At 52.6% G+C, this 16333-nt stretch overlaps 1 protein-coding gene across 18 annotated transcripts in view; it reads right to left on the bottom strand.

Annotated features, from left to right (window-relative positions):
* Positions 1-16333, bottom strand: part of CDH22 (cadherin 22) — a 107732-nt gene that overhangs the window by 38983 nt on the left and 52416 nt on the right. For 17 of the 18 annotated variants that reach the window (XM_041122578.1, XM_041122580.1, XM_041122594.1 and 14 more), the window contains one exon: positions 6428-6547. In XM_041122578.1, the coding sequence (XP_040978512.1) occupies positions 6428-6547 (120 nt within the window). Of the gene's footprint in view, positions 1-6427; positions 6548-12925; positions 13014-16333 lie in introns of all 18 variants that reach the window. The other variant, XM_041122590.1, reaches the window with a different exon arrangement.

The following is a 16333-nucleotide window of genomic DNA, read 5'->3' as shown; positions in this document are numbered from 1 at the left end:
AGCAAACTTGCATGGCCCCATCTCGTAGAGCCAGGATAGCCTCTGCTCCCAAAATCTGACCCCCAGGTGCTCTGCAAAAGCAGCAGCAAGTGATGGTGGCAGACCTGTTCTCAGGACACAGAGACAAAAGAGGCAGGGACCTCCGCTGCTGTACGTAGAACATGAAAAAGTCCTCACCATCACCTCCCAAGATTCACCTTCTTTCCAGATGAAAAACTGCCAAACTTTGTCCTTCCCAGACACCGCTAACAAAGCAAGAACAACCACCAGCTCAGACTCATCCCCCTAGTTCTTGTCAGCATCTGTTATAGCTGAATAATACAGACGCATGGTGGCATACCCTCTGGTACAAGGCACATGTGGCTTTCCAGCATGATCCAGACTAATCAGTGTAATTACCAGGCAAGGGGACACTTACGGCATCACATAAATACCATCAAATCTGCTCAAACAGCAGACACTCTTTGGGTGATAAAAACAAAGCAGGACAAAGCACTCAGCAGGTAACTTCCTTCCAGGAATCCCATCATTATGGGCTTTGCTCTGCTCTCAGATACTTCTAGCTCAGATGTCCACGTCCTCGAAGACCCTCTGGAGAAGGCACCTTCCAGCTGACGGCAGTCAGGAGCAACATGCTCTCTGCCACAAAGCCAGAAAGTTGTGGAGTGACGTACATGGACGTATCCCCAGGAGGTCCCTGGTCCAACTGCAGCTCAAAGCAGGTGGTTTTCAAAGGCAGATGAGATTACTCAGGGCCACGTCCAGTCAGGTTTTGAGTATCTCCAAAGATGGAAATGCCACCTTCATGGTGACAAGTTTTCTCTTCCTGCCATTTGTGTCTTTTTACTGTGCATGCCTGAGAAGCGTCTGAATCTGTCTTCTCTATCCCCTCCTATTTAGCTGGATAAAACAGATTCACTCCTCCCAGCACCTTGGTCAGTTAAAGCAAACAGATCTCTGCCTCAGCCCAGGGGTGGCAAGGCACCTACAAATAGACTGCAGATTCCTCACCTATGCCCACACCTGCCTGCAGAGACATAGAAATACCAACGTATCTGCCAAGAGACAAGTGCTGCTTGAGGCATACATCCTGGAGGAGGTTAGCCCACTGCAGATGGGATCTTAGCCCCAAGAACCAGCACTTCATCCACCCTACATGCACAGCCCCCCTTCCTGTCGTTCAGCTCAGGACAATTTGGGAGGCAGAAGCTACGGGCAGTCTGAGCAAGATACTAGACACAAGGTTCAGGAGGTTCACGGCTCTTCAGCAAATAAGGTACAGAGCTGAGATGCAGAAATGGAAACATTATGGTTGCATCAGCATAACCAAGCAAAGTTAATTGGAAGGGCACAGAATCACACAACTGTTGTGGCTGAGGGCTGCTGCAGCCTGCAGATTTCTAACACAGTACCTTTCATAGCGGGTGGCCAAGTCCTTTTCAAACCAGGGTGCCCCACAGCTCCTAGGATAGCACCTGCAGAGACAGAGCTACTGCCACTGCTCAGAGAGAAGCACCTAGCAGGGCCTTGTTCCTGGCTGGAATCAGCCTTGCCCATGCCAGCACAGAGGCAGCAGTGCCCTGGAGGGAGGCACCCGCAGTGAGCTCCGACAGATGGGCCAGCACACTTACCCTTCCTTTGTCCCTTTTAGCAGCCAAATCCCTCATCATTTCATATTAATTCCCACTGCACATTAGTAGATACACCTTAATTTCCTCAAGATGACCAAACATACAGTTTGGTCCCAAACCAATTGAAGTTCCTGCACCAGTCTCTGAAAAGGACTGTTAACATTCAGTCTTGCTAATAAGAGCAATCACCTTAAATAAGCGTGGCTTCTCTGCAGACTCTTATCACCCATGCTGAGAGTCCCTTGTCCCTGTGCACAGCTCTGGTGAATAAGCTTCTGGGATGGGGCACAGACCTGCATAAACCCACGAGCGCACAAACACACACATACCGGTATCTGTGTTTCCAGGCACCGAGGAGCGTTTTTAACAAACTGGCAAGAGCAGCAGAAAAAAAAACCACATTCTGCCTCCCACCACTGCATCACACAAATGCAACAGTTCATCAACCTAATTCAGCATGCAGCATGTTCCCAGCAACAACTCCTCTCCCAGTCCACCGTTGCTACCCCAGGACTAGGGCTGTGGTCGGTCTCCAAACAGGGCAAGGCTGACAAGTAAGGATGAAACAACTCATGACTGCACTCAAATAACCATCAACTTCATCCCAGCAGGCCAGTATTTCTTGTCCTGCTCTCCCTGGCACAAGTACCTCTAAGCCCTCACTGGCTAAGTCTCCAAATCAGGAGACAGGCTCTAGAACTCAGGAGCTGTTTTAAGTAATCATAAACGCCAGACTGCATTTCAATTAACCTTCTGAGTCCTTCTGTCTTTTCCCTGCATACAGCAGAATGACAGATTTTAAGAACAACCTCTTCCTTTACAGTAAAAAGCAAGATTCCCATGCTCCCGAACTGACAAGCTGGGCTTTTAAGGAAAGCACCAAATATCACAAGGCCTATGATATTACCTGCTATGATTGTTCTGTAGCAGTCAATATCCCTGCAAAGGGATGAACAAGACTGCTGGAGCCCAGGGCACCAGGTTGTGCCCCCCTTCTGGGTGTTGAGTATTTTCAGGTTTCCTCCTGAGGCTGTGAGCAGGGATTGCAGGTAGCAGCAAGTCTCCAGCCATGCTGGCCAGAGATGAGAAAGGGCATTGCAAAGAACACGGGAACAGATGTGAGCAGGCAGGCACAGCTGCCTGCCAAAGAAGAAATTTGCCCCTATAAAGGTGAATAACCTGCAGAGGTTACAGAGAGTGCAGGGTGATATAAAGCAACATGAAAATTTGGCCTGCAAATTTAAACGCACACTGATTTCTCCTCTCATGTAAATGCACTGGGAGTTGCGGACTCTCTGTGCCCATCTCAGCATCCGAAAAGTGTAAGTTAGAAGGATCTTGGTGAGGACAGGCTTCCTGGAGCTAGAACAGGAACTAGCACTAAACCTCCTGACCCACGTCCTGCTGGGCAAAGCTGGGGCTCACAGCCCCTGCAGTGGTGAGCCTGCCCCACAGCCAGTCAGCAGCCTGCTGCAGGGTGAGAGAGGGGCTCTCTGCAGTCAGACTGAAGCGCTCTCACCCAGAGCCGAAGGCAAAAGTAGCTGTTTCCCAACAGAAGCAGTGAAGCACGCATACCTGCTGACTACTGTAAAAGCACAGCCTCCTCCAGCAGCAACAGGGCAGCCACAAAACAGTGCAATGCAGCTCACCTGTTACAAAGAGCAGACAAAGATCAGCTGCACCCTATCTGCAAATGGTGAATGAATGAGGAAGGCAGCACAAAGCCTAAATATGGCTAATGCCTGCAGGCTCTTGCAAGAAGCCTAGGGGATATTCTCACAGCTAACAGAAAAAAATCATGCCTCCACAGTTTGTGCATACAAAGCTCCCCACTCATACACCAAAAGCACCAGCGTAGACCTTCAACACGTGCAGGGTAAGTTCTGGGACCTGATTTGGGGTACACAACACAAACCCACACACAGTTTCAGTGTCTGAAACTTAGTTCTCAAAGCACGAGACATAGTGGCTAGTGTATATGAAATAAAGAAAAGCTCATATGCATTAGCTATGCTTTTTCTTCACCATCATTCAACACTGCAGAAACTGCAATCATTCTCCACAGCTTTGTGAACACCAGCAAATACCATGCTGCAGCTCCCACTGTTCTGGTGGGGCCATTTAGTTGCTTGTCTCCCTCCAAAAAGGTGTCTGAGACACTATGAGAATTCAGGGCTTATTGAGTGGTAGGACTTGGTATAGCATGGCATCCAGACAGTTTGGGTCTGCCTTTGAAAGGTCCATTGAATCCAAAATCCCAGCCAAATACCACAGCTAGTAACATCCAAGAACAGGAGACAATCAAAGCAACCTACACAAGGTCCATATCCTGTACTCGAGTGTGAAAACCACATGCAACACCTATGCTATGAAGGACAGCGTGGAAAGAGCTGGTTGTAAAGGCAAGGAAGAGAGAACCCGCTCTGGAAGGAGTCACGGGCTTAGGTGGTGTGCAAGGCAACACATGCATGTATGGACCTGCAAGAAAAGGCGGAGAAGGAAGTCAAAACCAAAAAGGGAAAACAAATTGTTCTTCATTACCATATATTATAAGAAATGTAACATGCCAGGTTTTTATGGTTCTTTTTATGGCCATTAATAACAATGGTGGCTCTGAGAGTTATGCTGCTGCTACGGATAATTAAATCTTATGCTTAGGGCAGAAGCTGGGCCACCCAGGGCAGTCAGACCAGGACTCCCATGTGGAGCACTAAAAACCTATTCAAGCACAGAGTGGGAGCGGGATGGGATTTGCTTGGGTTGATGTGCTGGCTCCTGGCCAGTACCAAAGAGACACGATGAAACATCCCCCCTCGGCACCGCCAGTCCTGTACCTGCTGCCCCCAGCAGTGCGTCCATGCGGGCTAGCGCTGACAGCGGGGCACGCAGCTCGTGCCAGGCATGAAGCCACACGTGGTGCAGGACAGACTGCAGCCGCATCTTAAGTGGCTGATGGGCAGAGCTGCACACCACATTCCTGGAGCCCAGGCAAGGCAGCTACGAAAGGCTATTCGCAGCTCAGACATCACCGAAGAGTCAGCCCTAATACCTGCTTTAGCGGTCAGATATTCTGGAAACAGACATGCTCAAGAGGGGCCAAGGGCTCTTCTGCAGACCGTCAGCAGTTCTGCTTTTATGAATCACAAGCAAGTAGAACAGTAAATCAACCCCCCCAGCATATGAAACAGCCAGCTTGAGAATTAAGACACAAAAAGTCAAGGAATCAAGAAGCTTGCATTCCCAGAGTGACATTAATTCTCACCACAGTCCCACAGGGCACATTTTAGTTTATGCCTTAATACAGAGCATTAATGTTGTTGCAGGAAGCTGAGCCTCTGCACGTCCTGGCTTGTGCATTTTGCTCCCAGTGGTCCCTCTTCATTCTGGTAGTCAGGCTTCCACTCACACAAAACTGTCTCAGATCAACAGGATCTCACATGCACCTGAATTTTCAGTGTTTAACCCATTGTTCATCCATCTCCCCCACCTTGGTCCCCCCACAGTAAAACAAAGCAAATCTGGGATAGAAGAAAGCCCAGGTGCAACAGCTTCTGGGCCAGGAGTGGGTACAGCCCCAGGCTGCTTCTTGTGCACTCTACCCACCACACCAGCCTCTGTCCAGACAATGGCATTTTCCACTGCGTACCCCAGCTCTGCTGTCAGGTGTGCTTAGGAGCTACCAAATTTTTCACCAGGGGTGGTGGCACAGACAGGGCTGTGACTGGCTTGCCCATGTGCACCAGACCAGTTTTCAGGAGCTGCATGGTTTCACACAGATGCAGAGGCTCAGGCGCACATACCTTCCTTACACTCTCCTTGGACCAGAGCCTCCAAACAAATTTCACTCCTACATAAAACAGCCTTAGAAAATATCAATTAGCACAGACACATGTTAGCCTGACAGAGACTTGGAACTTCAAGTCCAGGGGTTGATCTCAGCCTGGGTCACTGTGGTTCAGCAGTGGAGGGAGGGGGAACACTTTGCTGTCTAGCTTTCCAACAAGAGCTGCAGCTACCTATCCTGCTTGTCCTTTGACAATTTTTCATTAAACTGTGGGTACTTTACTGCATGCTTTGTGCCTTAAATACCTCTTATTAGCATTTGAGTGTCTTCCCTCCTTAGAAAGCTTGCAAGGCTCCCATTAAGGGTAATGAGAGTCACACTCCTGGGAGGCAAGGAGAATATATACCCCCGACATCTCCTGGTTATGGTCTACTCTAACCAGTATGTCAGAGCATCATCTGCTAGGGATTTATTACAGAGGCATTTTACAACAGGCTCTATTATAAGTTATTAAGGAATGGAGCAGCTTCTACTGTTCTTTCATTAAATATTAATAGAACATTTATAAACCGATCCTTAATTTAAAGTGTTACCTTTAATCAAAGCCCTGGTGATAACAATGCAGCCTTTGGTAAGGCCCCTCTGGTAGTACTTAAACCTTTCACACTGATGTTTTATGCGCCTGCAGGTGCACTCCTGCTCTGGGCATAGAGCACACAGAGGAGCTCTGGCCAGTGCAGGCACAGGCAGGACATTCGGGCTGGCAGCTGCCGGTCTTGCTCCACGGTGCTGCCTGCTGCAGTCACTGCGCGGAGCCAGGCAGCAGCTGTCGAGCTTCCTCTCCAACATGCAGTAATGCCCATGGCATGGGTATCCCAGCATCAACGGCCAGCACGGAGGTACAGGCCTGCCGGCACACAGCCGTGCGCCGAACAGAGGCGGGATGCGTGGCCACGGTCTGGTCTCCTGATGCCCCGCACGGAATGCCCCAGCCCAGCTGGGTGCTGCTCACCTGTTTTACTGTCCACAGTAAAGTGCTGCTCGCCCTCCAGCACACTGTAGACTACCCGGGCACTGCTCCCGTACGTGGGGTCATCAGCATCAGATGCCATCACCTGCATCACAGAGGTGCCTGCAGCAGGGACAAGGAGGAAAACAAAAAGTCAGGGAGGAGGCGAGAAGAGCAACCCAAACCTCAGGGCCAGGGGGTGGCAGAACAGGAGGGCAGGGGCCAACACTGATCACTCACACATGCTGATGGAAACGAGAACAGTTGGGTGCAAATGCAGCATTGCCTCCCCCAAAAGCCAAGACTCCAGACACTGCTGCAAATGCCCCTTTTGTCCTGCAGAGTGGCAGAAGGGACTGGACCTTGGGCTGCCTCAGGGCTGCTGTCTAGGCAGGACCTGCTCTCCAGGAGATCACTAATCTGAACAGCTGGGAGCTTTTCTCCCAGCAGACTTCTGCTGGACCATCTGGGAAGGAGCTGGGGACAAGATGTTACCACCACAGCTGCCCCTTTCCTGTCAGCACTGAGCGACACAGTCACCTCCAGCCCGTAGAGGGACCTCCCAGCCAGGGCCTGATCCACACTGCAGCACCACATCTCTGCAGCAGACAGACCTGCAAAGGGACAACAACCATGGGTGAGGAAAGGCTTTTGCTTGCCCAGAGCCAGACACAGCACTGTGTCCTCATGCTCAACACGTAGCAGGGCAGAAGGACTATAAATTGGATAAAAGTCCATCAAACATCTGCAATTAAGTTATTGATTTTCAACGCTGCCTCATTAAACTGGGTGCTTCACTCCAACTGTCCCTGTGATGGTTTTAATTTGACATCATGTTCAATTTGACAAAAGCAGGACCCAGGAGATGAGAATGGGGCCAGGAGCAAAGGGACTTAGATCTACAGGGACAACAGAAGAGGGGAAGGAGGGGAAGCCTAATCCTACCTACAGACACCTCTGAGAAAGGAGATGGTATGACCAAAGACCTGTGAGGACAGGCTACCCAGTTCCACCTCTAGCACCAGACTCAGAACATCCCTGGCCCAGAGGTCAAGCACTGGCACAAGTCACCTCTCTGGTGGGATGAAGTGCAGGATGGGGAGAAGAGCTCTGAGCTGTTCATAGGAAAGATCAAACCAACTGGGAAACTCCGTGCTGCAAGATACTGCCAGGGCCAAGAGCTGACAAGGGTGGCAGAGAAGCCTTTATAATGGACAAGATCCCGCAGCAATGATTGCAGTCTGTAGTGAGTTGACCCTGGCTGGATGCCAGGTGCCCACCAAAGCTACTCTATCACTCCTCCCCCCGCTGTGGGTCCTTCTCACAGGCTGCAGTTCTTCACGAACTGCTCCAGCGTGGGTCCCTTCCATGGGCTGCAGTCCTTCAGGCACAGACTGCTCCAGTGTGAGTCCCCCATGCGGTCACAAGTCCTGCCAGCAAACCTGCTCCAGTGTGGGCTCCTCTCTCCATGGGTCCGCAGGTCCTGCCAGGAGCCTGCTCCAGTGCAGGCTTCCCATGGAGTCACAGCCTCCTTTGGGCATCTGTCTCCTCAGGGCTGCAGGTGGATATTTGCTCCACCGTGGATCTCCATGGGCTGCAGGGGGACAGCCTGCCTCACCATGGTCTTCCCCACGGGCTGCAGGGGAACCTCTGCTCCACTGCCTAGAGCACGTCCTCCCCCTCCTTCTTCACTGACCTTGGTGTCTGCAGAGCTGTTTCTCTCACATATTCTCACTCCTCTCTCTGGCTGCAGTTTTCTTGTTGCGCAGCAACTTTTTTTTCTTCTTAATGTTATCCCAGAGGCACTACCACCATCGCTGCTTGGCTTGCCCTTGGCCAGTGGCGGGTCCGTCTTGGAGCCAGCTGGCACTGGCTCTTATCAGACACAGGGGAAACTTCTAGCAGCTCCTCACAGAAGCCACCCCTGTAGCCCCCCTGCCACCAAAACCTTGCCATGCAAACCCAATACACAGTTAAAAGGTAGGCTTTGCTTCAGAGGTGACTCCAGGGTACAAGACCAGCCCAAACTGGTCTGGAAAGGGCCAGGAGAGAGCATTTCACAGCTCACACTGCTGCATCCAGCAGTTTTGCTCTGCTTCACACACCTCTTTAGGGCTGCTGTGCCACCAGCTGAGGACGAGAGGTACCACACTCTGGTCCAGAAACCCTTCTGTTCTGCAGTGCATCCATCCACATGCTGCAAAGACAATCTCACAGGGTGGTCTTGGCTAGACCCATGTCAGGAATAACCCAGAGCCAGGCTTACTACTAGTTGCCAGCATCTGAGTCTAGACCCATTACATTCCTAAACACCAGAGGTACACACAAAGCCAGAAGCAGCCTCTGTTCCCACATCACGGTGGGCAGAAATGGAGCTGGAACCATCCAGATGGAAGATGAGGAGCTCCAGTCCGTGGTGCCTTCCTCTTCCCCTGTCAGAAGACCACAAGCCCACAGCTTGCAGGCAAGCCAGGCAGGCAGGGGGCTTCTGCACCAGCCCAGCCTGGATTGGGGCAGAAGACGAGACAGCAGAGATAGCAATGCTGCTGTGAGCAGCTAGGATGCACATGCTCCCCCCAGTCCAGTTTGCTTCTGATCTCCTGGAAAGGGTGTTCACTGAAGAAAATGAGCAGTTACCATGGTTGCTTTTCATTCTCCCTGGCCGTCTTCTTAGAGCTGCAGCTCTGCTGATAACATGAGAATCCCCCTCATCGGTCTTCAGCAACAAGCTAGTTCAAGTCGACTTATTTATGCTTTGCTGTCTCCAGTGAAGTTATGGTGCATCCCTGCCAGCCACGTCCAGATTACACCACAGCGACACTGCCTCCCTGCCTCGCAAACAACTGTTTAAGAAATACTATTGCTGTGCTTCTTTGAAAGGGTCTGTCCTGCTTCCTCCTGCCCCTGCGTGCCATCACACAACTCTTTCACCACATATGACCAAAGGAGATCACCCCACAACAGCACCTGCACATCCCCTTGGGCACTCTGGCATCTTCCCTTGGGAAGCTTCTGCTCAGAAAGCTGAGAAGGAAGGGATCAGAGAAGGGAAAGTACGTGGCACTGGGATCCCCAAGCATCCCTCTCCCAGCTGCAGCAGAGAAGCCCTGCTAGGGATGCTAGAGGTGCCAAAGTCCGAGAATCACAAAAAGCAGCACCTGCCCCTGGCAACAGGTAGGGCTCCTTCTGTGCCCAGCCTGGCAGCAACCAGCTGAGCGTCCATGCCCAGTATCCACAGCAGCACCCACTCCTGCTCCTGCACCCATTATCACCACGGGCAGAACCTGTTGACCTTGCACAAACACCCCACACTCCAAGAACCACTTGGTCTTGCCTAGGCACCTTAGAGGCAAAGGGTTAGGAGAACAAAAACTCACCCACATGTACACAAACCCAGAGTTATTTGCCTGCATTTACCCTGTATACAGTATAACCTGCGTCAGGACTGCATGCATGCAGACAGAGCTGGTGCCCCAAGGACTATGCCACGACCCTCCATCACAGCCATCTCAGTGCTGTCACCCCACGGGTGCCAGCCCAGTGATCATTAAAGACAGGGGGCTAGCCAGTAAAAGTTTGCATCAGGCTCTGCATCTGATGCTGCTTCTCCCCAGATGCATTCACGCAATTGTATAATTCACCAGCTAATCCATCTCTCTCAGACAAACAGCTATACTCCTTGTGTTCCAGTATTTACCTGAACATTGCAAAACTGCATCAGTGCCAGTGTCTAATGGGAAGACAGGATCCATGCCCACCCAGAGGTGGGTTTTGTTTCTCCATTTTAAGCCATGCCCTGGACAAGCCAGGTGGGTTGTTGCTCTCAGTTTTCCAGAGGCAGCACAGAAGGCTCCTGGCCCACAGGGCTGCCTCCGGCTGCTGGGCACTCCCAAGCACTGGAGCAACAGGACTGCAGGGCAGCAGATCCAGGCTGCCGGGTCCCAGGCGTGAGCCTCATGTTTGGGGCCAGCACTTTCCACTCTAGCGCAGGAGGAAACCAAGCAGCATGAGGAGCATTGCAGCAAGGCACCTTCAGCTCAGAGGCAGCAGGATCATGGCATACTGCCCTTATGCTGCAGCCAGCAACCCTGAAGGTGATGAAGGTTCTGCCCTTCCTCACCTGCTCCCATAGCATCTCATTAACAGAAGAGCAACAACAGGCAGCTAGGGAACATGAACCCGGCTTTGTGCCTTGACTTCTAGTCTGCAAAGATGGAATGCAGCCTGCTCAAGGTCACCTATAGGATATCAGGAATCTAGAAGTCCAACTTTCCAGCATCTTCTCTTAACCCCCACTCATCACTTTTCCACCCCTCCCTCCCCCTCTTTCAATGTGAAGAACATAGGTCTTGAATTCCAGCTAAACCTGATCCCCTCCTTCCTGCGGAGACAAGCCTAGGAACACCAGCTCCCACCCCTGCTCTGACATTAGTACCTTCTCTCCAAGCATAGCACTGCCCACAGCAACTACAGCATGTATGGCTTTTGTTTAGTTTTCTGGCATGTGCCTTAGCCATAAAAGATGCAATAAATAAAATGTAAACATCCATCACATACTGCATAACCCAGCTCCCATAACCAGGAAGCCTGAACTTATATCCAGAGAGATAATTAGACATGTAAAACAAGATAAAGACCTCGGTTCCTCCCCTGGCCAGCTCACCCCACAGAACCAGAGGAAACCACCAATTTTACATAAAAATTAACAAGTCGAGTCCATCTCTTACTCTCCCGCTGCAAAGGTGCGATCTGGCACAGCAGATCAGACGAACTGCGTTTCCCCCCAGAGGAAAGGGGGGCCAAGACCCTCACTTCCAGAGCAATCCTCCCCCACAGCCCACGCTGGGGCCGCAGAGCGCCCGGCTGACCCAGTGCCCGCGGGCTGGGCGCGGGAGGGGACACAGACCTTGGCCACCAGCCATCCTCCAGCTCCACAAGCCCTGCCTGGGCTGTCCCCATCCCGCACCCTGAGCCGTCCTGGAGAGCCGCCAGGGACGTCAGCCAGCCCTCGACTCCGCAGGCCAGGGAGATTAATCCCGTCTCTGCTGCGCCCAGCACGGAGCCGGGATCAGCAGCGCAGAGAGGGGCCGCCGGCACCCAGCACCGAAAGGCACCTGGCGATGCCCCCCCGGAGCCGGGGGGATGAAGGAGCTGTTTCTCCGCAAGGTCCTTCCCTGCTGCGGCCGTGAGCGCAGAGAGCAGCCCCCCTCAGCCGCCCCCGCCGCGGCACGCTGCCGCGCAGAGCGGTCCTCACGGCTGGCCTGGCAAACAGCAGCTCAGCCCCGAGCGCCTTGGCTCAGATAGACAGGGCTCTGCAGAACGCCTTTGGAATACTAATGCAGACCTGTCCTAGCATCCGTCACCACCTTCCCTGCAGGACCCAGAGCCTCTGGGCCCAGTTTCAGCCATCCTGGGAGGTACCATCCGCCTGCACACAGAAAGCTAATGGCTCCAGACCACTTACTATGCCACTCGCTCCAAACACGTTTAGCTAAAAGAAATGTTGACAGGCAAACTCTAAACACATCCAAGAGTAAAGAGGCCCTGTGCTGAATCCACAAGCAAGCCGACGGGACCTGTCACTTCCCCAGGGACAGAAGTACGGCCAGGCTCCAGACCTGCAAAGAGGCAAACGGGTAGCAGGAAAAGCCAACGCTTGCTAAATTTGACTACCCGTCCTCATGGCAGCCTTCATCCTTCCCTGGTAGGGGTAGGAGCCTCCAGCCGCTCACCAGACCAGCTCTGGGGACGTAGCCAACCTCCAGCTCAGACTGAGCCCAAAGGACAACTCTCTACCCCTGCTTAGAGCACCTTTCCGTGCAGATCCAGCCAGCTCCAGGACAGCACATGGTCAGTTCAGCCCTGCAGAATATAAAGGACCCCGAGAGAAGAGCTTTGTCATGCAAAGCCACATGCCCTGGACTGATGCCAACGTGCAGCACTCCCATCTCAGGGACCTGGTTGCTGTGGGGGCAGCTAAGATTTTATAAACAATGCAATTTACAGCTTTCGTCTTGCCCCAACACACGCAGTGGCTGATGCACTCCAGAAACAAGCAGGCAGGACATCAGGGAAGAAAATAAACCAGAGCTTAAAAATTACTGGAGCAGAAGTGAGTTTCTTGCAATCTCAGAAACATCCTGACTTGGTAGAAAGCCAAATCCGACCCAGAGGAGATTTACTGCACAGCCCTCACGCCCCGCAGGACAAGCCCGAGGGAGCTAACCTGGCTGTGGTGGAATCGTTCAAACACAACTATGGAAACATCCTTTAGGGTGTCTGGCCAGAGAAACCCATTGCACCCCAGCCCCTGGCACCAACCAGGTGAACGTGGTGTCTTGGGGAGCAAACCAAAGCATTAAATTAGGGGGCACAGGTTCCCTGTGGGGCTTAGCACATGCAGACTGGATGAGAGGGTGTAGCAGGTGCTCAGATGTGCAGGACAGAGGGCTCAGGGCTTGCAACGTGACCAAGAGTGCAGTGGGGAAGGGGTGGTCTTACTGAGGACCAACAGGCAGGGCAAGCCCCAGCTCCCAGCTACTTGCTGCCCCAACAGCTTCCAGATGCACACAAGTGTTTTGAGCACTTTCTATCAAGAGAAAAAAAAAAAAAAAAAAAGATCAGACTGCCTGCAAGTGTTCTGGCTGCATGTTAAAGTATTTTTCTCTGCTTCCAGTGTGGAGATTAAACAATTTCTCTTCACAATAATTACTTCTGCATTCAGCCAGCTTTGTGCTAGAGTCAGGGCTTGACCCCAAGTTTCCGTCTTTACAGCCAAATCGTCTCTAATCTGGACTTGCTGCTACACAGAGAAATAAGGAGTGCAAAATGCACTGAGGGAGGAGTGATGTTCTGATGAAAGGATGCACATTTCCCAGCATGTCCCTCACTCCAGGCTCTGCATGCTCCCCAAACAGCCCAGAAGCGAGCCCTGGGCAGCAACACCCACTCTGTGCAACCAACAGAGCTGTCTTGCAGGAGGCACTGTGTGCTGGATTTGGGCTCATGCCCGTGTGCGGCAGACAGCTGTTAAGCAGACCCCATGGAGCTCAGGAAAGGAGCCCAAAATACAGCTAATTTTAGCATCTCCTGTTACAAGGTGAAGCTCCTGCAGTTCCCAGGCAGTTAGCTGGGTCCCATCCTACCTTCTTCTGCAGGTCTCTTCCTTTGGTACTAGACTCTGCTCAACTCAGGCATTTTGGAGCGATCTGCACTGGGGTATCCACAGATGCTGAGCCTCAGGTACCAACAGAGAGCAGGCTGCAAGCTCTTAGCCCCCAGTTTCTTCTTGAGGTGACAGGACAGCAGAGGGGCTGCAACAGGGTTTGCAGCTCAGGCCCCTGTCCTGCAGACAAACTGCTCCTTGGCTAGCTCACGTGCATGCATGGCAGCTGGCTGTCCTGACCCGGCGGCGGGCACAGGGGGTGTTAGCGAAAACAGTCCCAGGCAGCACCACCAGCCCCTGCCTTCTTCAGCCCAGGTGGACCCAGCACATCGCACCCAGCAGCTGCTGCCAGCCCTGAGGCAGGACAAGGCTCTGCTCCCTCTGGGGGGCCGAGCAGGGAGAGCCCTCTGCCCCGCTGCAGCTCCAGCTGCCCTCCCTGCCAGCCTCACACAGCACCAGGTCAAACCTGCCTCCTCTGCGCCCCGACAGCGGCATTCCGTGGCTCTGTGCCCAGCTGTCTGCAAAACGGTCCTCAGCAGCTGTGCTCTTTCTCCTGATGCTCCAGCAGCCCCAGACCAGATAAGCTTTCTAAAGATAAGTCATATGAAGTCTGCTCTTGCAGCTGGTCCTGCCATGCCAAGGGAGCCCAGGTAAAACTGTTGGGTCAGCTTCCATTTTGGATGTGCTTCCTCTAAGTGCAGGAGCTCAGTGCCAGCCTCAGGTCTGTGCTCTGTGTGTAGAAAACACTGACTTCTCCAGGGGCATAGCACATGCTCAGCCTGGCTCTCTGGGCTGGGGTTAGCTCCAAGCACCACCTCTGCCCCTTACAAATCCCAGACTCTGGCCTTACCTTCCTGACCATCTTGCATCTGCCATTTTTGATCCATCAGATAGCAATAGCAACCCCTTTCCCTTTGCAGAGGTTTACAGTGAGTCTGGATGAGTTCATGGAAGACAGAGGCTGAAGCTGACTAAACTCACAGAAACCACCCACAGCTGAAGAAATCCCCAAGCTGAAACTGGTTGCTGGCTAGGAGAATATTAAGAGGAGCATCACACATGCTGTGTGTGCTGTTCCTCCTCTTCTGTAAGCATCCACTTTGGCCACTGTCAAGACAAGATCCTGGAACAGAGAGGCCTGTAGTCCACCCCGACTTAGTCTTACAGTCTCAAGCAGCATGTATGCTGTCACTACAAAATGTGCTGTCCTGGCCCCAGCTCAGAGCAAGGGGCAGGTGTGTTGCAAAGCACTCCCAGCTACTCTGTGAGTTTGTGCAGTTCTCTCATTTGTTATTCCCTCTTAGACACTAGGAAATCAAATGACTTTCCCTCCCAATTAGTACTCCTTCATTATGCAAATAATGTCCTTTGATCTGCTCCTGCTGTCACAGAGCGGATCTGACCGTATTTGTTTTATTCCTCTTTATGCCCCAGGAAGGTACGCACCTCTGGGAGCTGGGACTATGCTTTTGGCAGGGAATGAAGAGCTGCGGCTGATAGCTGCCATGAGAGAGAAGAAAAACCACCCACTTGGGCGGCCCCAAGCACAAACCCCAGCGAGGTCTGGGAAGGCAGGAGCATGAGAGGAAGAAGGAGGAGGCCACCCTTCGCTTTTCAGGCTGGGCTGCAGAGCAGCAGAGACAGGGAATGAGCAGCTCCCTACAAACAAGCTCCAAGCTGGAGAGTAGCCTTGCCCCCTGGGGTGGCCCCAACCCAGCCCCTTCCCCAGCAGAGAACACAGCTGAACCGAAACACTGGTGATCCGGGAAAACATCTGCACCCAAATGGAGCCTAGACCAGGCATGTTTGCCAGCAGGTCCCCAGGCTTTGACCTTCATCTTGATGTATTAATAGCCAATCCAAGTTCTCCCCAAGCTGCCCAGCCCAGCCTTCCTACCCCTGCTTGGCCAGTACAGAGGATCACCTCCATCCACACTCAGGAAGGCAGCAAGGCATGCTCCCATTCACTCTTATAAAAATACCCCTCAGGTCTAGGGGAGATTATCTGTCCAGCTCAGAGACAGCAAACATCACTACCAATAGCAATCACAGAAAAGGCCATGATCACAGCTGCATCTGGCCTTGATGCCACAAAAGGAGCACTCCCACACAAACAGGGCCTGGCAGGGTATCTCCCATAAGAAAGTCCTGAACTTCACCTCCCTGCCCCAGGCAGCATCCCATGTCCTGCATTCTCAGCCTTTCCTACAGCAGCAGGAGCTGAACTTCACACACCAGATCCATGACCAGCCCCATCTCCCTCTGTGTCCACACCAGGGCCACAGTGGAGGAACAGGGCAGCTGATGAACCCCAGAGGGTTGAGGAGAAAGCTACTTCTCAGGCTTGCTTGCTTATGCTTTCCCAGGATGTGTCCATCCTGTCCTTTGTGCCGTCTGTTCCTGGGCAAAGCACTGGTAAGCCGAGGGAGAACTGGGAGGGAGCTGGGGACTTGCAGCAGCAGCAGCATGTGGGTACCCTCCAGCTCTGCATTCATACTGCAGGGGACCATGCGGCAGTACCGCTTGATGCTGTGTGAAGCTCTCCCTGCCCTGTTAGCTGGGCCATCTCCAGGGCTAGGCTGCTACAGAGGAGCCCTTACGCTCCCTGGGATGGCCAGGCTACAGAAAGCTCCAAAGCTGTCACAGGCAGACAGATAGACATCAGTCTGGGAAGCAGCACAGGCTCTTGGCTCCAGCTCCCCGCTCTGAGCATGCAGCTTGGAAGCATAGCCCACGCCATTCAC

Source organism: Aquila chrysaetos, chromosome 3 (assembly GCF_900496995.4).
Source record: "Aquila chrysaetos chrysaetos chromosome 3, bAquChr1.4, whole genome shotgun sequence".
NCBI lineage: Eukaryota > Metazoa > Chordata > Aves > Accipitriformes > Accipitridae > Aquila > Aquila chrysaetos.
The sequence above is the reverse complement of the archived record's forward strand: the minus strand, read 5'-3'. Positions and strand labels throughout refer to the sequence as shown.